At 39.2% G+C, this 23615-nt stretch overlaps 2 protein-coding genes and 1 long non-coding RNA gene across 5 annotated transcripts; 1 reads left to right on the top strand and 2 right to left on the bottom strand.

Moving 5' to 3' along the window:
* The first annotated feature begins 3789 nt into the window (after positions 1 to 3789).
* Positions 3790 to 19954, top strand: ampd3a (adenosine monophosphate deaminase 3a). Of its 2 annotated transcripts, XM_086026062.1 has the most exons (15): positions 3790 to 3849; positions 9501 to 9723; positions 10280 to 10472; positions 11453 to 11618; positions 11689 to 11908; positions 13072 to 13201; positions 13302 to 13496; positions 13594 to 13725; positions 13839 to 14002; positions 14091 to 14217; positions 15568 to 15731; positions 15828 to 15948; positions 16974 to 17147; positions 17387 to 17497; positions 18538 to 19954. In XM_086026062.1, the coding sequence occupies exons 2-15, from the start codon at positions 9503 to 9505 to the stop codon at positions 18709 to 18711; spliced, it is 2292 nt and encodes a 763-aa protein (XP_085882188.1). In that variant the 5' UTR covers positions 3790 to 3849; positions 9501 to 9502; the 3' UTR covers positions 18712 to 19954. The 2 variants fall into 2 exon arrangements, with proteins under 2 accessions (XP_085882188.1, XP_085882189.1); XM_086026063.1 differs by lacking the exon at positions 3790 to 3849 and having other exon boundaries at positions 9493 to 9723; positions 17387 to 17527; positions 18538 to 18679.
* Positions 5303 to 10985, bottom strand: LOC147150169 (uncharacterized). 2 transcript variants are annotated; one of them, XR_015086216.1, is made up of 3 exons: positions 10278 to 10985; positions 9474 to 9586; positions 5303 to 5388 (listed from the first exon to the last, which is right to left on the bottom strand). It is a non-coding gene; the product is annotated as an uncharacterized LOC147150169 (long non-coding RNA). The 2 variants fall into 2 exon arrangements; XR_015086217.1 differs by lacking the exon at positions 5303 to 5388 and adding an exon at positions 8888 to 8972.
* Positions 19818 to 23450, bottom strand: lyve1a (lymphatic vessel endothelial hyaluronic receptor 1a). Its single transcript, XM_086026064.1, has 6 exons — positions 23084 to 23450; positions 22840 to 23017; positions 22620 to 22759; positions 20906 to 21088; positions 20746 to 20818; positions 19818 to 20177 (listed from the first exon to the last, which is right to left on the bottom strand). The coding sequence occupies exons 1-6, from the start codon at positions 23166 to 23168 to the stop codon at positions 20111 to 20113; spliced, it is 726 nt and encodes a 241-aa protein (XP_085882190.1). The 5' UTR covers positions 23169 to 23450; the 3' UTR covers positions 19818 to 20110.
* Positions 23451 to 23615: the final 165 nt, after the last annotated feature.

Raw genomic sequence — 23615 nt, 5'->3', positions numbered from 1 at the left:
CCACTGAGGTCATCCAGAAGGTTAGAACATGCTATCACAATTCAGCGGGTCATTAAATGCTCCAGGGTCAAATGAACAGGATAAGTTGGTGCTTTAATAATACCATATCGTTTTTGAGATTGGTTTGTGCATTGTTAAGTGTTTCATCATCTACAGCTAGTGGTTCCCAGCTGCCTTTGTTATATATAACTGATGATATTTACCACAAATTTGAAAAAAAAGTTACAGTTACAGGACGGACACATAGAGGGACCGCAGCTATAGGTCAGATTTAGAGTCTTCTGTGTTTTAAACATTCAAGTGCTGGACTGTGGCAGTACGATGGAGTTACAAGTACAAGGAGAATTTGAAAATTCTGGACAAATAAGCAAGATTTGAAGCCAAACGCCGAGCTAGCCCTTCTTCCATGGGAGCTGTGCTAATCACACTTCTACTATGGTGTCTAAAGCACTACATATTAATTTGAATTATAATCACAGTTGCATTGCTGTTGATTTTAAAAACATCTGCTGGAGATGTTCTTTGATTTAGTTTAATATACAACACCAAAAATGGATGTTCCTAACATGCAAGTGTGACAGTAGGTGACCTATTTAGAAATTCAGTTATGCATTCTCTATTGCCATCTAGTGTGTAAAAATAGTTACAACTTCAAATGGTCATATTGATAAGATTTTTGCTATGGGATACTTATTACACGGAATTAAAAATCTCATTTGGTAAACATATATGTATAAAGATTCAATTTCCGAACTTCATATGCAATAGTGGCTTTTCAGTGACATGACATTCATAGGACTCAATTACTGCATCATACTCACAGTTGATATTAATATTGTCTATAAGCGCTAAATGAGAGCAAAATATTCAATAGCGCTCTCATTATGATGCTGGACAGCACATTTCTAAACCACTGCACATCAGAGCAACAGACTACTGTATTTTTATGAAAATTTCATTAGTGTAAAAACAAATGAAAATCTTTACTTGTTAAGACATACTTTTAATTAAACAGCACCTGGATGTCATTATATTGTAAATATATTGTCTTGTAATGCCATATACAGTATTATAAGTTCAGTACTGGTAAAACACCAAATCTAAAACTAGCTAATGTGTAGAGCGACGCTCTTCTATATTTCGATTCTTTTATATGAATTAACTCAAGAGTGTCGTATGTGTGAAAAGTATACGTGTGAAGGTGTGCCATGATTAGACTCAATTAACCTGGATGTGTCCTAGTCACTGTACTCTAATAATGTGCGGTAGTCACCGCTTCAGTAAGTCAATGAGCTGATGACGTCACAGGTGTGATCACTGCACAGAGACACTGATCAGTGCAGGTCAACGCGCGTTAAGTTCAGAGCAAAATAATGTTCAGATAACTGATGTGTTAGATGACTGCACACTACTAAGGTGAGGAGAGGGCAAGTGTAATCAGTTGTTACCAACTCTGATGTCCATTAAGGCGATACAGGCGGCCAATGTCAGTACTCTAAAGCCAACTCTAAAAGTACACTGATAACCTGCACTGAGAGGATTAGCCTCATATTCTAAACACTGCCTGGCTAAATCAGGGACTGTGGGCCTTGGGCTGCTTATGGCCCCAGCAGGAAGTCTTTGTTGTCTTCAGGGATTCCACAAGGAGATTAGAAGTAACTTCAGCTTGATGTGATGTTTCAGTAGCTCTAATCAGACATATGGCAACCAGCATTGATTGACATTTAGTACTGTGTAGATGTTGTATCAACATTCATGTTGTTGAGGCTTTTCCGCAGCAGTCATTTTTGCTCCTAGATCAGTGGCACTTGGGGAACTTCGGAGGAGTTCAATGCATCAGCAGCGGTAGTAGCAGGCTGCTTGCGTTATCATGAACAGATCCTGTTTTGATAAATCTGCTATTGATTATGTCAATTTTACTGCCATTTACTGCCATTTTCAATGTCAATTGGTGAGCCATGGACAAGCCATATGCTAACAAAAACTGAAAAGCCTAAACTGTCAAATGCGGATGGCCTTACATCTTCTGTATGTTACCGGAAATTAACCGTTGTCTGTTGTTCGGGTCTGTGGGACCCACATTCCGTTTTTATCAAAACAAAAATGACCTAAGGCATATCTGAAATGTTCTCCTCATGGTGATAACACACTGTTATGAGATTTCTTTTTTTTTATTACATTTTTATTTTTAAAAAGGAGTAGCACATTAATTCTTAAATGTGATCTAACAAAGGTAAAGGGCAAATATTAACAATGTTTGCTGTTCATATGACTTGTAATTGGGATCACTCTAAAAAGAGTTGGGTTAAAAATAACTCAATTTTGGGTCAAAAAAGGACCGATCCAATACTTGGGTCAATTTGACCCTACTTCCTGGGTTGTTTTCTGCAAAAACAACCACAAAAATTGGTAGTTTTGTACAAAACAAATTCAAAAACAGGGCTGTTTTGTACAAAGCAACGCAAGAAAGTCGGTCAAATTGACCCAATTTGTGGATTGGTCAATTTTTGATGCAAAATTGAGTTATTTTCAACCCGGCTGGTTTTAGAGTATAGTAAACATTTGTTGAGTATTTTGATTAACAGAAAATTATTTGATTGTTTTGTTTTGAAAACCCAAAACGTTAGCGGGTCCACCAGACCCATCAACACTGACTGAGTGACAAAAATACAAAGACCAATCAAGGGTTAAATGGAACGGAATGGACGTAAGTGCGTCGTGACTTTTTGGACACCCTGGCCTGTACTATTTGACAAGAAAGAAAAAGAAGATTTGTGGGGGAATTTGTGGGCTGAATTTGAAGAAGCCTTCAAATTGGAAGTCTTTATGCTGCATTACAATAACATAGGACTTCAATTCATAGTCAGCCTAGGAATTGCAATACATTTTGCGGGAATATGCATAAGCAAACAGCTAAATGGATTGCTGATGAATTTACATAGTGGCTCACGTAGCTGTCTTCATTGTAACTGAGATGGAATGGGATCCTATATACAGTACATACAAGTACAGTTACTGTGCAGTAGACTGTATATTATCACTGTCCTGTGAAAAACACGTATGTCCACTTTTGTCATTTTTAAAATTTTTACATTAATGGGATGTCTGTAACGTGGAAACCCCGTTAACGTAAAAATTGTAAAAATTCCCAAAATGAACGTAACATGTTTTTCACAGGACAGCGACAATATACGGTATCTCCTATTTTTGTTAGAATTTTATTAAATCTTTTCATGAGACAACAGTGAAGAAATGACACTTTGCTATGATGTAAACAAGTCAGTAAACCATTTGTGTAATGGTGTAAATATTCCCTTCAAACTAACTCTTCACACAGACATTAATGTCTTAACCATTGACACCAAAGGTGAGTACACCCCTGAGTAGACAATGTCCAAATTGAGGCCAATTGAGCTATTTTCCCTCCTGGGGTCTTACAACTAATTCAAGTTTCAAGGTTTCAATCAGGTGGAATGAATGGGAAGCTGGGGTGCTAAATCTGGTATAGCTCTCACACACTCATCATATATGTACTGTATGTTGTGAAATTTTTCCATGCACAGATCAGGAAAATCTTGATCAAATTACTGTAAATGTCTTTATATGAAGTTATTTCATTTGAAAATTTGAAACAAAACCTTTAATGCTGTTAGAGTTTGACCATTTGTTGTGCCCCATTTGTCAGGCTGATGTTTGTGCAGCAAGCTGTGGCAAGGAAGGAGTTAAGGATGGACTGATGTGGACTTGCAGGGCGGTGGATGAGGTATCAAATCCTTGAACGGGGCATGAGTCGTCGTTTCTCGAAAGGAAACATGTCCACTATTTACAAACACGTAAAAATCTAAAGCGGTGAGTGAACTTTTTCGAAAATCATCCTGTAATCATGCTGACGGGTTGCGTGTATCAAAAATAAGTCTTACGAACAGCTTTGTGATAATGCATGTACAGTGCACATTAGTATTGAAACATGACTACAGTGTGTGCCAGTATGTGTTTGGTAACGGAGGTGATTCAATTTAGTCAACAACATTCCCACACACTCAGTAATAGTTGAACTGTTTTGAAGCCATTAAATTGTGATGGAGGAAGAGAGAGTTGGGTTTGACTCGCCAAGGAAGGTATACGTTGAATTATATTAACTTTCAACAACATCAGGAGTAATGGAATGAGATTTGAGGCAACAGATATATAAAACACATTCTTTTACAAAGATAAGGCTCCGTTTTGGTTCTGGTTTTGAATCCATAATCCTGGAAAGGTTTTTCAGCAGAACAGTCAGGCTGAAATACTAAGGTACATTTGTATTGAGAATTTGATGCATTTGCTTCCTTCTTTCATGTTGTACACTTCATTAGATACACCTGCACAATACAATGATGTCTAGAACGGAATACAAATTCTGACAATAATGCTTGCAGTTTTGATGGACACTGCCACATTGGTATTCATTTACCAAAATGTTTATTATGTGTAGTCACTGATGATGTGAGCAATGTCTTAAAGGTTGTCTGTCCATATTGGCTGATAGAGTATTTACCCTGTGACTGACTGGCAACCAGTCCAGGGTGTAGTCTACCTTTTGTCTGAAGTCAGTTAGAAAATGGGATTTTTTTCAGTGAATAATAATAATAATAATAATAATAATAATAATAATAATAATAATAATAGATGGATGGATAATGGGAGGCACGGCGGTCAACTGGTTAGCACGTCCGCCTCGCAGTTCAGAGGTCATGGGTTTGATTAACATATCCTGTTACATTCAACTTCTTTACATTTGTACATACTCTGACCTTCCTGTGTGGAGTTTGCATGTTCTCCCCGCGCCTGTGTGGGTTTTCTCCAGGTACTCCGGTTTCCCCCTACATTCGAAAAAACATGCATAGTAGGTTAATTGATCACTCTAGATTGCCCCCAGGTGTGATTGTGAGTTTGTGTGTTTGTTTGTATCTGTGTGCCCTGCGATTGGCTGGCAACCAGTTCAGGGTGTCCCCCGCCTACTGCCCGTTGACAGCTGAGATAGGCTCCAGAATCCCAATAATAATAATAATAATAATAATAATAATAATAATAATAATCAACCAGATCTCTGACAACTTCTGCTTTGTGTATGTCCATTTATTATTATTCCTATTATTGATAGTATTAATATTATTATTTCTTTTCTTTTTAATCACGGTCAGGTGCTGCTGTATTCACGACTGATTGCAGTTTAGTGTGTTTGCATTGATCCTGACGTCCTCTGGAAAAGGAAAGATGAGGAGAGGAATCAGTGCTTTCTTTTCAAAGCAACAAGTTGTGCCTTAGGAAAGAGTGAAATGACTCCTCTCCCGTTTTCTTAGTGCTTGTGGGGTGATGAAGCTTTGGGGCCCAGTAATGTACGGCCTCCTATGGGATTAACACATTGCAGTGGGAAATAATGAATGATAATGTCAGAGTAAATGTATGGTCCTGTCCACATTCCACATTTACAGTGCATATAAACACACTTAACGCTAGCACAGTCGTTGGCACAGTTGCTCTGGGGAACAGAGAGAGCACCATTAGCTTGCTCTCCATGTTAAGGTCCAATTATGCTTTCTAAAAGGCTGTGCCATAAAATCTGATCTGTTCCCCCCAGACAGGCTACAGTAACACTGAATAAAACATGTTTCCAGGAAGCATTTGAACCATTTGTCCTGATTTGACAGTCATCAACGGGCATCCTGAATCTCCTGACTCGCTATTATGCAAGGATTTATTTGCCTTTGTGAAGGCCTGGTTCAGTCTCTTGTTTTAGTTGATCCAAATGTGTTTCATGGGGTTGAGGATGTAAAGTAGTCAATGTATAGCTTGTATAAGTCAAGTCAAGTCAAATTTATTTATATAGCTCTTAATCACAAGAAAGCCTCAAAGGGCTTCACATGTCCATAGTTGACAACATATTAACGACATCCCCTGATCTTAACCCCCAGGAGGGCAAGGAAAAACTAAAAAAAAAAACATTCGGGGAAAAATGAGAAACCTTGAGAAGGGACCACAGATGAGACCTTCTAGGATTATCAGGCTGCAATGGATGCTAAGTGGGCAACATTGAACACATATTATGATAATATACAATCTAGTATAACAATTACTGTCCCCTAAAAGTAACTCAACACATGGCCTTTAATGTCTGAACTGCTGGCAACAAAAGTGAGTACACAACTTTGTAAAAAATGTCAAATTTTCAAAGTTTCAATATTTTGTGTTGCCACCAATATGATATACAGTAATCCATTTCCACTTCTCTATGATGACGTCATGGAGCTGATGAATGGTATAGACATTGTGCTCCTTCACCATACATTTGAGGATGCACCAAAGATGCAAGGCAGTGGGCATCTTTGAGGTATGCTTGGGATCATTTTGTTGTTGTTGTTGGAATACTGCGCTGCTGCTTGATTTCTGAAGGGAGGGGCTCATGCATTGCTTGAGTACAGTAAATGCTTGGCCACAATGCTTGACTGTAGGTTGAAAAAAGTGAGGGGGTGTACCCACGTTTGTGGAATAGTGTAAATGAGCTTTTTTGTTATTATTACTATTTTTTTTAAACAAACATCTTATCCCATTAGCGCAAATCGGTAAGCAACAATGTGATTACCAAAAGCTAACAGGTGTAAGAGATTGCTCGTGAAAGTAAGTATAATCTCATTTGAGTTACTGAATAATTGAAAAGGTCGCCATTTGCCGATCAATACAACAGGATGAGCCTATCACGTTTCTTGATAATGATCTAGAGCAATACACACTTGTTGTCTGGATAGTGTTGTGTATCCAGGATGGCTGGCTTCCTGGAAGCACTCTCAGAGAGTGGAACATTGGCTTAAATAACAACACTCAACTCAGCCTCTGACGTGATGTCTATGGCAAGTCGTTTGAACCATACCTGTCATCCAGGGGCGGAGCCACGGGTGGGCCTGGGTGTGCACAGGCCCACCCAGATTGACAGACTGCCCACCCAGTGAGATACATGAAAAAATATATACTTTTACATTTTTGGTAACTTATTATGACATTATTTTATAATTTGTGTTTCGTTGTGTTTTTTATTGTATTGAATATTAAGAATGGCATAGTTGTGGTTATAAGATTGGTTGGAAGATTTGAACTTCATATTATTCAGTTTGTCATTTGATTTGAATATGCAATGTGTGGGGACAGGAGGATTGTGTTCAGTGAGGGTAATAGTCAGGCCCACCCTGATTTTTCCAGGCTCACCCATTAGCCACGTTCTGGCTCTGTTTTCCCCGTATTTTATAAGTTTTTTGATCATTTAAAATTGTGTACGCCGTATAACAATTTTTGTACGGGAATAAATAAATAAAAAACTTGTTTTTTGTTAGACCAATCTCGTCTTGCCCATTTCGGCTCTAATTCGGAGCGTCCGCTAGCGATTCCGACTGCAAACTTCGGCCGACTTTCACGAGCAAAGTTCCCCCACCTCTCCCGCTGAGCAATAAATACTGTGTAAGATTATATACAGAAATGTACAGGCAAATTACAACTTTTGTAAGATTCAGCACAGCCCGGGGTCAACAGGTATGTTAACATTTATTCAATATCCTACCATAGCGCTGAATTGTTCTTGTACTAGTACGCTCTTTGTCCTCACTAGGAAGACATTCAACACAACAATTGGGGTGCACTAATAGAATTAATATGTTTTTTTAGCGGCGTGTTTTTCCAGTACCTTCCACTACTGTATGACATTTCTCCGCAGGAGTGGAATGATTACTACGGCACACTAGGAGAACAAATGCATGTTAATTTACTACTATGCCAAATACAGTGTACTAGTTGACAACTGCATGCTAATAATAATTAATTGCATTTTCAGCGCGACTGATTAACATCTAGTGATTCATTAATGGTAGTCAAGTAAATATCTTTGACATCCATTCTAAAGTGGAAGTCAACGCAAACATTTTTTTTTCAAGATTATGTTCTATGCAAGCCCACTAGTTGAAACAGGGCATTCTGATAAATATTGCGCTTGTGGAATACAAGTTAAGCAGCAAAATGCACTCCTTTTTAGACATCTCCAGGGGCGGCCATTTTGTCTTCTGTTGACTGAAAATGACATCACAACTGCTCACAACGACCAATCACGGTTCAGATTCAGAAAACAGGTCAGCCGTGATTGGTCATTGTGAGCAGTTGTGATGTCATTTTGAGTTGACAGAAGACAAAATGGCCGCCCACAGAGATGGCTAAAAATTAGTGGATTAACAATTATTCCACAAACGCAATATTTATCAGAATTCCGTGTTTAAACTAGTGGGCCTGCTGGGAACATATTCTTGAAAAAAATATATTCGGGTTGACTTCCGCTTTAAGGTCTATGTATTTGTAAGGTCTTTGTCCTCACAAGTAAGACAATTCAGAAAACTAGTAAAATGACTAGGGTGCATTAGTATAACTAGTAATGTGTTTTACTAGCAATGTTTTTGCTCTAGTAGTGCCACGTTTAGCCTATTAGTATGCAACTAATCATAACACATAAACTACTATGCTGCTCGAGTAACACTACTAGTCCCAACTAGTAGTAGGCACATGTCCAGACTTCTGGACCAACTAGTAGGCATTGGCCAATGATATGGAAACTGTGAGCGAAAATATTGTGCTATCACGGTATCACAGTATTCAAATAACAGTCGGAAAATGTCCTTTTTTGACATATTTGGGGACCACCCCACCCCCAACATTTTTTTCCATTGAATACCATCCATCCATCCATTTTGTTTCTGCTTACACAGGGTCGGGTTGCAGGTGCTGCAATTTAGGCAGGGAAGCCCAGGCTTTTCTATCCCCAGCCACTTCATCCAGCTCTCCAAATGGATTCCCAGGCCAACCCCTATGGCCCCTTTGACAGGTGGTATGCCCATTAGAAAGGGGTCCCATGTTGTCCTGGCCCCACAGGTGCAGGCCCAGCCACTAGGCATTCGCCTTTGCTAGTAGGAAAACTACATGTTACTGGTAAGGCAAAACCATGCACTACTTGACAAATGTGTACTCCTAGTAGTGCCACAAATTATAACATTCTAGTTAACATCAAGTGCTTCACTGGTACTAATAGTACTCACTAATAACATGTAGTTGTCCTAATGCGCGAAATGTCATATAGTAGTGGAAAAACGTAAGACACAGTGGTTCAACAGGTGTGCCCTCGTCACTCCACTATACTGCACTGAATTGTCTTACTAGGTAGGACAAGGACGTACTACATGAACATTAAGCTGGATAAGTAATGTTCAAAAGTTTCATAGAAACGGCATGGTCTTCAGGAGATTAAGAACAAGCAGCAGCCTGCCCGCATAATATCACGCAAACTGTCCCATGTGAGGATTTTCTTGTTTACAAAACAGTGCGACCTAGTCAAACTCCTGCCCTAGCAAGAAGGGCAAGTCCTGCCCCACTGTAGTGTACACACGCAAATTTATGTGACCACTTACTTTACTCTGGCTTCTTCTAACGTACAGACATGCCTCGCCAGTTCCCCAAGGTAACGCTGAGTGAGGCTGAGAAGGAGAGCCAACTTCTGGCCGAAAAAGTGTATGCGTCGGCCCTGAAAGAAGAGGACAATAAGGATGCATTATCCATGTTCACGGTGCCCGAGGATTGCCCCATTGGCCTCCAGCAAGCCAAAGAGCATGAACTGCTTAAGGAGCTGGCGGAACAGCAGTCTGAGGAGAGCACCAAAAGGTAAAGCTCACTCATACGACTGGCCAACATTTGTGGCAAAATATGAAACCGATCAAATTTGGACATTGGTGGCTTCCACTCAACAGTGAACATATAACATGAATAATTTAACATTAGGTTTCTAATTACCTTTAAATGACACCAAATGGTTCCAAAGCACTATTTTGGTTTCGATGAATCTCCTTAATTCACTTCGGCATAGTGTCTTGGCCCCAACATGCCATAAGATGGTGCCAAAGCACTACTCTTATTTAGATGAAGCTCCTCAATTCACTTCAATATAATTCCTTCCACCAAGTTGCCACCAAATGAATACTTTTATTACTTTGGCTCAAGCACATAAACAGCTCAAACAAAACAGGTGAGTTTTTCAGCAAATAACAAAGGATCGGTTGCACAAAGAAAATCAATGCCAAACCGTGACTTTGCAAAGGTATGCTTTTCATTTTGACGGAATTCCATATTTTGTGGCCTCATGTGCATTCAGATGTTCTTTAGATACCAAATCAGACTGAGCATTATAGTAACTTAAACAATTGTGTTGCTCATTTTACAGGCGCAAAAGCTTGAAGATGATTCGTTCCCAGTCCATGTCCATGTCCACGCAGATCTCAGGGAATCCAGACTGGCCATGGCCAAGGGCTCCTACGCCATACGTGTCTCCCAGCTCCAGCTCGCTGTGCTCATCTGTGCCAGAATGCTGCCCTGATTACCAAAGGGTCACAATTAGTGGTGATTACTGCGCAGGAGTGAGTGCAGCAGGAAGAGCAGGATTGGCTCACACGCACGCACGCACCTGAGATACACTAGTATATAGGGACGACTGGAGATACAGTATCAGTTTAATTTCTTTTCACATCAAAATGAATGGAAACCATTAATCCATTCCAGCCTCTCCCCCACAAAAAAAAACAACAACCAAAATGTTTGTCAGGATGTCGCTATAGTTAAAAAGCTTGAAGGCTCTCTCTTGAATTGCTCACTGCATCCTTAAAGATGTTCAGTAAAAAAAAAAAAATAATAAAAAAAACATGGGTTAAAATAGCCCATTTTGGGTATTTAAAAAAAATCAAGCAAATGACAAAACAAGGCACTTTGGAATATTAAAAACAATGAATTAACAACAATTTAAAATACAACATTTAAAGTAACAAAACAAACCAGTGAAAAAAAAAAAAATCACCACAATAGGAAAAGTGACATGAACCTGGAAACATGAAAATTGACGAGACGATAAGGTACACTTGGAAGAGACACGAGAGGCTAGAGGGAGCTGATTGGTTGACACAACGGACCAAGCTGATGAGAACTGGCGGAAACAAAAACCTAATGTGCGAGATAAGACATGAAAAAAAGGATACAGGGAAAATATGAAAAAATAAATAACCTCAATCAAATCAAAACAAAGGCAACACAACGCAGATCATGACAGATCATCAATGCCCACCATTCCACAGGTGGGCATTCCGTTTTGCTGATGTTGGGGCGGGGGCGGGGGGTTGGCGGACGGACTTCTGGCGGACAGACTGATTGATGGACGTCAATTAGTCCGTCAGAAGTCCCTCGGTCCGTCAGTCGGTCCACCAAAAAAAAGTCCGAAAAATGGGTATCCGTCAGTGACGGTCCGTCAGCCCGTTATTGCCAATTACACTGACAGATGAAAACCCACTTTGGTCAATTGTCAGTCCGAATGATTAGTCACTGATGCTTATCTTCATACTTGATTCAGATCACAGTGGAAGACTACGAGCAGGCAGCCAAAAGTCTTCTTATGGCTCTGCTGATTCGTGAGAAATATTCCAGACTGGCCTACCACAGATTCTGCAGAACCACAGCGCAGTTCCTTCGCAGGGCTGAAAACGTCAGATGGAGCGAAGAGGAGGAAGTTCAACCAGGTTTTAAGATACGTGAACACACAAGATGACGCTGATTGTGGAAGATGAACTTTGTCTTTGGTCTCTCCAGATATGTGCCCGTGTCCAACAGAGGATGAGGATCCGTACAGTTTGGAAAACATCCCAGAGAACCTGACTTATGAACTAAGACTATTGGATGGAATAGTGCACGTGTATGATAGCGCTGAGGATCTCAGAGAAAAGCGTCCACATGACCTTCCATATCCAGATCTGGAGACCTTTGCTATAGATCTTGGTCATGTGCTGGCAATGATTGCAGATGGACCCACGTAAGTTGCCACAACAAACTGACAGCAATGATCGATGCTGGTCGGATAGATGCTGTAGTGTCACTAGCGGGGAAATAGGCTCTCACAAACTATTTCTATTCACGCCTACTTTAGTGGACTATACTGCACTTATGATTCCTAACCACTGTGTTGTTGTAGTAAATTTTCCAATTTTACTTAATTGGTTTGCAAATTATTATTATTATTATTTTTTTAAAGCAAATAAAACTTTGGTCACCTGTGTATATATGTCAGCCACGTATAGTGACAGGCAGTAGGGATGGGCGATACCACACTTTACGGATTCGATACGACACAGATACGTTTTCTTGTACTACTGTACTGTGTAATCAATACAGATACTAATACCTTTTTCTTGGCATTTCTTCAATCAAATTAATTTTACACATACAATTCACATGACAAATAATGGCGATTTATAACACATTCTTTTGTGCCTATTAAGTGCAATACATAAAACTAAAGAAAAAAATAAACAATATATAAACTAAATAAATAAATAAACTAATAAAATAATAAATGTGAACAAAGGTTTTGGGGGGGTGGAGCCTATCCTCCATTCTTCGCTAAAAGTTCACCTATTTGAGGTTTTTGTGCTTTATGGTGTGTAAGAGTGTGAGAGGTGTGTTCCAGTGCGTGTGAAAGATGTGTGCGATTTTTTTCGCTTTATGAGAAGCACTTTCCTGTTTGGTTTTTTTTTGTGTGAGTGAGCTTTTTTGTTGTGTGAGAGGGTTTTTTTTGGGGTCTGTTGAATTATTAGAGAATTATGGAGGGGGGGGGTTGTAATTGTTTTTTGTTGTGTCTGATATGTTCGGTTTGTGGAACAGGTGTTTTGTTTTGTGTGAGAGTATTTTGGAGCAACAGTTTTTTTGAGTGAGAGAGGTCATTTGTTTGTGAGGTTTTTTGGTGCGTGTTTGAGGGTTGTTGTTGAGTGTGAGAGTTGAGTACATTATTACTTGATTTCTAGTTTTATCCCATGTGGCGCCCTTAGAGTCTCGAGCTGTCTGGTACAAAGTGTCGACTATCCTACATCCGACACGTTTGACCTTGTTCACCTTTTCATTGCTTTTGATTATAATATCCATTTGCACTTTGCAACTTCAAAACGAAAAAATTCTGACCTGCTGATTTTTGATTTTTAGAAAAACTTACTGTCACAGGCGACTCAATTTCTTGAGTTCCAAGTTCCACCTCCATGAAATGCTCAATGAGATGGCTGAGCTCAAGGAACTAAAATGCGTTCCTCACCGAGATTTCTACAACGTGAGAAAGGTTGATATTTTTCCTGACACATGGGCAACAGCACCATCAATCATTCCCTTTGTTGAAAAAAAAACCCCAAAAACGAATTAACAGTGTGTTTTTCACACAGGTGGATACACACATTCATGCCGCCGCATGCATGTCTCAGAAGCACCTGCTGACGTTCATTCAGAAAACATACAACACCGACTCGGACCGCGTGGTCATGGAAAATGCTGGCCAGGAGATGACTCTTGAGCAGGTGTTCCACAGCCTCAACATGGACCCCTATGACCTTACCGTGGACTCCCTGGATGTACATGCTGTAAGGGAGAGAATGTCACTATTCGCATGCATACGTACACGCAAATATACAGTAACTTTGGTGATTTGCGACTGCTCATTGTGTGTAATCGCCACAGGGAAGGCATACATTCCATCGCTTTGATAAATTCAATTCCAAGTATAATCCTGTTGGAGCCAGTGAACTCAGAGAAATCTTTCTCAAAACAGACAACCATCTCAATGGCGAGTATTTTGCTCACATAATAAAGGTAAATAAATACTGGCAATTTTGTGTCTGCCTCAAGGATTTTAGGGTTACTGCATGTAGAGTAAAGAGCAGAACAGGCTGCTTTGGTGACCATTCCATTTCCTCCATGGACAGGAAGTGTCCCATGACTTGGAGGAGAGTAAATACCAGCACGCAGAGCCACGCTTGTCCATCTACGGACGTGCGCCAGAGGAGTGGCACAACCTTGCAAAGTGGTTCATTCTGCACAAAGTCTACTCTCCAAATATGAGGTGGATGATTCAAGTGCCGAGAATATAGTGAGTCCTCCTTTATTATATATTTATTGGATCCATTCCAAAGATGTTCAACATTTACTTGATGAGAAAATATTTTGTATGTGTTTAGTGACATTTTTAAGTCAAAGAAGCTGGTGCCTAATTTTGCCAAGATGCTGGAGAACATATTCCTTCCCCTCTTTGAGGCAACCATTCACCCACAGAGTCATAAAGAACTTCACGTTTTCCTCAAATATGTAAGTTTTACTGTATGCTGTTTTACGGCATTGAACATTTGCTGTAACTAAACGAAATTCACAACGGTCATAAGTGCATGATATCAAGAATCATAACACGCCTTTGACTCCCTATTTCGATGTCTTTTCTGCTGGCCTGCAAAGTAGTGACATTGACAACCTACATTCTAATACCTGCTCCATGGAATTGAACTAATTTATTAGTCTTTTCTCTTCCTTTGAAAGCATTTCAATGTACTCTGACCAGGGCCTTCAGAATCAATAGTACTGTAGCGCCATTAGCGCCATTCAACTGAATCAGTGCATGATAAAATGTATTGTAAAATAAATGCATTTGTCCTGCTACTTGATCTGACTTACAAGATTAAGTTTAACTACTTGGAACATTAGAAAATATTTTTGTTGATTGTCCCAATTCCAAATATGAGACTTTACCATGAAATGTAATAATTTAAATCCTTCATAAATATTACCTTTAAATATTGTCTGCCACATAGTACAATTCATTCATTCATTTGTGTCATTTTCAATATTTTTGGGGAAAAAAAAGAAAAAACAAAATGTTTAGAACACACTTTTTAAAAATTGATATTGTAACAAAAACTCCAACCAGATGGGTGAACAAGTCAATGAAAGGAAAAAGACCCAATGAAAAATGACCACTGTGTGTTCTAAAAATAGTGTTTTTTCTTGTTTTCCAAAAATACTGAAAAATGACCTCGTTAATTACGCTATGTGGCCGACAATATATTTGTCTTCCTTATCTCAACTGTACCTGTAGTTTATTATCTTTACTTTTTGGTTTTCACACTTTAGTAGTCTCCCTTCATTTTCAAGTAGACTTGTTGCCCTAATATGGTCAATAGGAAGTTGATTTGATAATCAGCAGGCCATGGGAAGAACAAAAGCAAGTTCCACACCCATATATTTGATGATATTTCAACTATGACTTCTCTAGTCCTGTTACTTATTGTTGTTTTAATGTTATTTGCTCATTTCAAAAATAAAATTTGGGGTTGAATCACCACAATGTGCTGAGTGTCATATGCTATAGCATTAATTGTCATGTTGCTATATTACATGTATTTGAAACTCTATATTAAAAACTCACTTCTGTGACTTTCAGTCTTGTTACTCAAAAAAAAAAAAAAAAAAAAAAAGAGTTGAAAATAAGTTAGAGTTGTTTAGACTTATAGTTGAAAAATGACAGAACGTTAAGTTTTTTTTGAAAGAGTTACAAAAAGCAAGTGACACAGATTTGGTGGACTTGTAATCAGTATTTGGGCAGCCCTAATCATTTTCAAGGAAATAATCATTTGTACCTGTGATGCATTCTTTTTCCCTCCACAGGTATCGGGCTTCGACAGCGTAGATGACGAGTCCAAACACAGCGATCACATGTTCTCATTCAGGAGCCCAAAACCAGAACAGTGGACCGGAGATGACAATCCTCCATACAGCTACTACATCTTCCACATGTATGCAAACATCATGGTCCTCAACAATCTCAGAAAGTAAGCACTCAATCTTTCGCCATCTTATCTGCGTATGATGGGTTGTTGAAAGCAGGTTGGGTTTTTTTCACCTTGGGGGTGGGGGGGGTTCTGCAGGGAACGTGGCCTGAGCACCTTCCAGTTTCGCCCGCACTGTGGAGAAGCAGGTTCTGTCACTCATCTGGTCTCTGCCTTCCTCACAGCAGACAACATCTCACATGGGCTCAACTTGAAGAAGGTACTCCACACTCACCTGATGTCTACTGCTCATCAAAAATCAGCAGGGACTAAAATCAGTTGAATGTTGTCAACTTAGTAGTAGCGGCTGATGGAGTTTCCATACTGGCAAAGTCATCAACAGCTTCTGCGGTTGTTGGCTTTGGCACTAACCACTCGGCTTAACACAAGTGATAACAATTCAGTGGCCAACGACACTCCCGAGGCAGCCTGATAGTGAGGCCTGCAGCCTTTGACAGAGTGCAAGCAACAACTTCATAAAACGTTTCTACTTCACATTAAACAACTGTTATACAGAGAAACGAACCCATTCCCAACATGTTTAGTCTTATCTACAGTCATGTTTTGTATTGTAATTAAGTTAGTAAGTGGAGTCTTTGCTCGACTGCATATGTGTGTAATATGATTGAGTAATCACGACTGTACCAAGTCGGCAGAGGAGTAAGCTGGCAACCAGACTTAGCAAATCTTCTAAATTGCAGCAGTAAAATGAGATTGACAGGACACAGTATGTACAGTTTAACAATTTAAAATCAAACGAGTTGAAGATAACTCAGAATTAGCCAAAAGGCTTTTTTCACCTGTAACCCTATCTAGTGCATTGAAGTGGAACTACTGTGCCTGTCCAACATTTAACGAGTCAGTGCGTAAAGACGTGCAGGACCAGATGTGCGTGTTGATTCAGACAGCAGCCAAACAAGTTACTCATCACTAATTATCTACTTTTTTATCATACACATATTAGAATAGACGAACACAATTCAAAATATAATTTTATCAGCAATATTTTTATCTTTTTTTTTTAAAATAAAAAGTAAAGTGGTGACCACCGCCGGTGTAGGGGCGGTGCCCTAGCGCCCTCTATTGACCAGTCATCACTACAACTTAGCAAACTGACAGAACAAACCATCTGTACGAGGCATTCAACAACACAAACTAAGTTGTCCCTTTTTATGAGACATACGAACACAACAAATGCACAATTTTTCATCGAAAAGAGCATTTCTTTTTCTTCCCCACTTCTAGAGCCCTGTGCTTCAGTATTTGTACTACTTGGCGCAAGTGCCCATTGCAATGTCTCCATTGAGCAACAACAGCCTGTTCTTGGAATACTCCAAAAACCCTCTGCGAGAGTTCCTGCACAAAGGCCTCTGCGTGTCCTTATCAACAGATGACCCAATGCAGTTCCACTACACCAAGGTAACGCTGCAGTAATTGTTGGCGTCACACCTGCATTGCACTGCACAGTGACTCAACTAATGTGGAATGAATACCGTGTATATTTGTTCGTGGGGATTGCATTTGAGGATTGCCATTTGATGTGCGCTACTTGTACTGTGAAGCACTAGATGCCTACTAGTAGAATTGTATAATGTCACTAGTTCTATTTTTCATATAAAACTCTACATCTCCTAATACTAAGCTTCCTGTGTTGACAGGAGCCACTGATGGAGGAATACGCGATTGCAGCTCAGCTGTGGAAGCTCAGCACGTGTGACGTGTGTGAAATAGCCAGAAACAGTGTGCTGCAATGTGGACTCTCTGACCAGGTACAGTGTCATGGTTGTATTCGGTAGCAGGTGTGCCAAACTCATTTTTGTAAAACCAAACCATATATGATATGATATGATCGCCATCATTTTACATGTACACAACACATTAATGAATAACTAGTTTTGAAATCAGAGGCCAGTCAATCTGTTTAAATATTACATTTCTTTTAAAAGGGGTATTGATAACCAAAAAATGCTTGCAATATTCCAATGGTTTTAAAGTGAAGACAATTTGCAATTTTGGTATTTTAGCCAGAAACGTGAAGTCGATGCACATACTGTAATTTGCTTTCGCCGGCCATTTAAAATGATGTGGAGGACCAGATCTGGCCCCGGGCTTTACTTTGACACCTGTGCTGGAATAGGGTTGCAAAATTATGGGAATTTTCAAACTTGGACACTTTTGTTAACAGCAATTTATGGGGGATAAATGGGAAATAAAACAGGAATTTACCAAATTTAAGGTTTGCTGTTAAGGCAATAGGGACGTTAAATCACGAGTTTTAAATCTTTGTTACACTCTAAAAACAGTTGGGTTAAAAATAACAATTTTGGGTCAGAAATGGACCGATCCACTAGTTGGGTCAATTTGACCCACTTTCTTGCATTGTTTTGTATAAAACAGTCCAATTTTAGGGGTTGTTTTGTACCAAACTACCCATTCTTTGGGTTGTTTTCTGAATAAAAAACCCAGAAAGTTGGGTCAAATTGACCCAAGTAGTGGATTGGTCCATTTTTGACCCAAATTTGTGTTATTTTTAACCCAACTGTTTTTAGAGTGATAATGCTGTAAACATTCACTTTTGTACAAACAGAATAAATAATTGATTTGCCTTTCATATCTGCAAACATATTAATTGTGCACGGCGACTGTACACTGCTGCTCATTCCACTGATTCCCATTGCCTGCGATTGTAAATATTTCCATACTTTACTTTTTATTTAACGGTTTTAAAAAAAAGGAAGCAAGATGGAGAGTCAAATTATCATTCTTGTGTGCTACAACGGTAAAACCAGAATTTCCCCATTACTTCCAGGACAAGAAGCACTTTTTGGGGGTGAACTACCTGAAAGATGGACCCGAGGGAAATGACATTCACCGCACCAACGTGGCTCAGATCCGCATGGCCTACCGACATGAAACTCTGTGCAATGAACTTAGTTTCCTTGTGGACGCTGTCAAGTCTGAAGCCATCAACTGTGTTGTATGAATCCACCAAAAGCACGCTGGCATATGAGAGACATCATTCGGGATTACTCAAACACTCTCACACTCTACTGAAATGCTCTTACGCACATTACTGCTTTTTTTTGCTCACACACGGAAACACTTTAGCACACTACTGAAACACACACTCACACCTATTACAGATTTTTTTTCCCCAATCAGACCCACCATTGAAATGCTCGCACACTACTGAAATGCTCACACACACTACTGAAATGCTCTCACACTACTGAAACACTCAGACACTACTCAAAACCTGTCACATACTACTGAAATGCTCTCACACTACTGAAACAGTGTCTCACACGCGACTCAAAGCCTCTCACATGATACTGAAACACTCTCACAGGAACTACAGAAACTCTCCTTAAGTTTTTCACTCACACCAGAGAAACACTTAAACACACAACTGAAATGCTCTCACTCACACCCACTACTGAAATGCTCTCACACTACTGAATAGTTTTTGCTCACATGCATGAATGAAACACTCAGTCACACACTCACACAATTTTGCTTCTCTCACACACACTACTGATATACTCACATCTCAAATGCTATCACAAACTATTGAAAAACTCCCTTGCATGCGGGTACATTACTAAAACATTGTCATACACACTACAGTTTATTTGTATTTCAATATTTTCTATTCAGCATATTATATGATCATCATATTTCAATACAACCTGTAAAGGATTTCAGTAATGTGTGTTTGGTAGCATTTCCATAGTCTGTATGAGAGCATTTCGGTATTCAGGTAATTTATGTTATGCATATAGTATTATGTTCCCACTGGTCCCTCATACTGGACTCTTACTATTTACACTCCATTTTTTATTCTTGGCTTTAGGAGAGTGTACTGGAACAGAATGCAGTCTTGAATAAGAAACTATTCACCAAACTGACAAAAGGGAAAATGTCTGACTTGTATGATTAATTTCATCATAGCTATGACTATGATCGCAAGGGCACGCACTCCATCTTCACATAAAGAAACACTGTATCAACATTTGCACTCCAGAGTGTATTGTGTGAGGGGGGGTATGTGTGAGAGCCGTTTACACAAGACACAAGAAACCTGTCGAGAAAGCTTTCCACACAGTTTAGTTTGGACCATTGTGATTACACACGTCAATGATACCTCGTCCGGGTCTTTAAAGTCTCATTTACTTGCATGTACTTGCAATGTCAAAATAATAAAAACAAGGAATCAGTCTGCAAAACGATTGTGATTAAGTAGAGGCTATATACTGTACATCCTTACAAGCTGCTGCCTTAAACAATCGCCACAAAACAATATGCACAGTGCAAAATCAGATGTGTGTTGCTCCGAAACATCAAAGGTCAAATTAGACAGGCTATATACTTGAAGCGATCATTCAACTTGCAACGACAAAGTCGTCTCCACGCTCTGGAATCACGTCAGCTCTCTGGAAGCGCCTTTTCCTGTTCACAAATACACAAGTCACAATGAATGCCTGATACGAATAGCATTTCCATTCTATTCTATTCTATTCTATTCTACTCTACAGTGTTTCCCATTATGTGTCAGCATTATACTATCAGAAGTTATGGGGGTTGTTTTAACAATACAACGTGTAATTGTCTTTGTTTTATGTTTGGTTTGACAGTAAACTTCAACTGAGCGCGGCATTAAACAGCTTCAAGTTTCTCTTTTGAAGAATTGTTCAGCGCTTGCCAAACTGCGGTTTGTTGTCATCTCTTAAGTCACGTGGCAGGGCTTTGGTCTGAGCACAAAAACAGTGACTTGGTAGAGATCATAATCACAATATCAATATTTCTTTGGGGCCATCTGGTGGCATCTTGGTGTCAAGGTACTACCGAAGTGAGTTGGAGCGCTTCATTTAAACAAAATGAGTCACTTACCACCATCTTGTGGCTTCTATAGGCAATTACAAACTTTTTGAGCGGGGTGAGTCAATTACTTGCGGATTTCCGCTATTTAATTTAGTACTGCCATAGAATAAGATGAAAATGAGAGAAAGCAACTTACACTTTCATGTATGCAAGGACGGCAATTGCAACAAGGAGAACAGCACATGCGGAGGTGATGAGCACCACTTTTCCTGTAACAATTAAACATGACAGTATACATTGGTCCCACACGGGACTGAACAATCGGGAGTTTTGCGGAATGGAGACAAGTGACAAACCTTTCCCAGAGCTCTGTTCACCTCCAGCTAAACGGGCGAGCTGTGCTCCATCCAGGCTGTCCAGCACAGAGAAGTCGTGGGGCAAAGAAAGGTTGAAAATATAGACGGCAGGGGTAGAACTTAAAACTTCAGAGGCCTCGGCAATCATGGTTGTCATTACTTCATCGGGTTGAATTGTGTAATCTGCACATGGCAAAAACACAAGGAGAGATATAGAGTACATATCACTATAGTAATGTTCATAATTTGTTATGGCTGTCAAATGAATGAAATAGGGTCATACGGTACATATTTGCAAAACATATCAGTATTGTGTATCTTAAGGTGCAAGTGTATTTAAAACATCCGGTATATAGCAATTTATAAATTGACACCGTCCTAAAATAATGAAGTCAATCGAAATGTTCCCACCACTGTCTGCCTGAACCTAAACCACCTATTCATTGAAAACAAGACAGAAATCGTATACCTAAAATGTATATTTAATACTATTTGAAACCACTGTGTGAACATTAAAACCAAATATAGGAAGTAAAATAATTCTATGCTTAAATAATGATTCCATTGAAATGTATTGCACATTAAAGTTAAAGCTGCACCTAAAAAAAAAAAAACATTCCTAAAGATTAAATGCAAACACATTGAAAATGCAATAATGTACTCTGTACTTGAGCAGCGATTCGATTGCCTACGTCCTCAATTGATCTGATCGTGCAATTCTACTGCTGAAATTAAATTATTAATCAATATAATATATTCAGTATTTGGTAAAATTTTTTCCTGTTTTCTGGAAAAAATGGAAAAAAATGATTTCGTTTCACAACAATTAAATCTTGAAAAGAAAACAATGTTCCATTTTGCTGCAATCATTCAACAATATGCTGAATATTGTGGTTGCGGTTTGCAGTGTTGTGGGCTGTGCTGCCTCAGACTGAGGGCTGATTCTAATATTTTGCTTGCCAAATTCTCACTAACATCACCATTTGTTTTTGTATTTTCTTGTCTGCACAACCATTTTCTATTATGCAAGTAGTAAAAAATGTGAGGTAATCTTAAATAAAAAAGAAACACTGGAATAGAACTGACAATAAAATCAATCCAATAATTTATTCAAGTCAACCTATTATTTTAATTAAATGCATTTTGTTGTCAACCAGTTGCATGCAATTGCATTTTGCTACTTCAATTCAGAAAAGCTAATGTGCGATCTCTTTAAGCCTTTTTTTTTGGTGGAACTTACAAAATACAACTAATTGCATGTACCGTAAGCAGTTAACATTAGTCCAAAACACCATCGATGTTTTTGTGCCAAACAACCACAATAATAAACATACTGTATTGCTACATTTTAGTAACTTTAAAAAAATCAAATGAAAAGCCACATTAATGCATATTGATTGATGTCAAATTATAATTATTTACAATACATTCCTGAAAAGAAAAAAAAGTGTTAAGTGATCAAATAATATGCTTGATATATTTTTGACATCTGTCTGTAGCCCTGTGAGACAAACTTGGGTATAAAAAAAAACCTTGATTCAGTTCCTAAATTTCTGTTCAAAATGGAAAAACATTAAAAGCTTTGTCAAATTTAAAAGAATCCGCATTAAAGCCCTTCATGATGCAGGATTCTCATTTTTATGACGGGTTGACCAATAAATGTGTTAAGCGCTGTACATGTTCCATGCGTCCTGAAATGACAAATACATCCTACCTGATTGGTTAAAGCAAAACACATCAAACTTTTTGTCCAGTGCGGCTCGCCATGAGACCAAGCCGGTCTGGTTTTGGCCGCAGTTCACAAGCGCCTTGACACGGGGGATGACTGCATAATGCTCATCAATCCAGCCAAACCTTAAGAAAAAAAATCAAAAACGTAAAAGAACATTCATTTCTCCTTGTTAAATTTGGCTTTGTGTGTGATTTGGTTTTACCTGCATGTTTCTAAACCTCCATTGAGGGCTTCGGTGACTTGGTCTTTGGAGGCGAGGTTGAGTCCGAGCTTAGTGCAAAGGTCTCGCGCTTCGGTGACATTGAAGCCGTACTCGGGCTGATTTTGGTCATTCAGAAGGCTGAGCTGGATCACTCCGGCGATGCTCTTTGCCGGGAACACTGTCAACAGCATACGCAATGTTACTTTTGGGAAGCACGGAGAAATAGAAATAGAAAAAGCTTTACCTCGCAGGTTGATTGTGACAGTCTGCTGAGAGAAGGCCGCGGTGATTGACAACGCTACGGCGACAGAAAGCAAAACGCTCTTCATGGCTTCTGGTGGTCGAGACGAATGAATGCGTGCAGAATAAGTGTTGAGGGCTCTGTGTGCGCCGCAGCCAAATAGACAGGGTTAAATAAGAGGAGATTTGCTCTCATTGGGCTGTGTGGACTCTTTGCCCATTGCCAGAACGGAAAGGAAAGGGAAGAGGGAAATCGGGTCAAAGGACTGAGCGCAAGGCCCACGAGACCAGCAGATAAAACATATGGAGAGAGGACACTCAAGTTCAACAGCAGGCAAAATTGAGGTTAAAAAAAAAAAAAGGAAAAAAGAAAAACAAAACATCATGTGTGTAGATGACAATTAGAAAATGATTTAGATGGTAAAAAGCACTATAAACAGAGGGGTGTTTTTAAACATACAATTCAGCCAGAAGTTAGGGTTGTTTGGCTTTTGGGTGAAATTTTAGGATAGCTAAACTTAATTCGATCGTCTTAA

Source organism: Filicampus tigris, chromosome 3 (assembly GCF_054856515.1).
Source record: "Filicampus tigris isolate MCC_2025a chromosome 3, RoL_Ftig_1.0, whole genome shotgun sequence".
In the NCBI taxonomy this organism is placed as follows: domain Eukaryota; kingdom Metazoa; phylum Chordata; class Actinopteri; order Syngnathiformes; family Syngnathidae; genus Filicampus; species Filicampus tigris.
The sequence above is the reverse complement of the archived record's forward strand: the minus strand, read 5'-3'. Positions and strand labels throughout refer to the sequence as shown.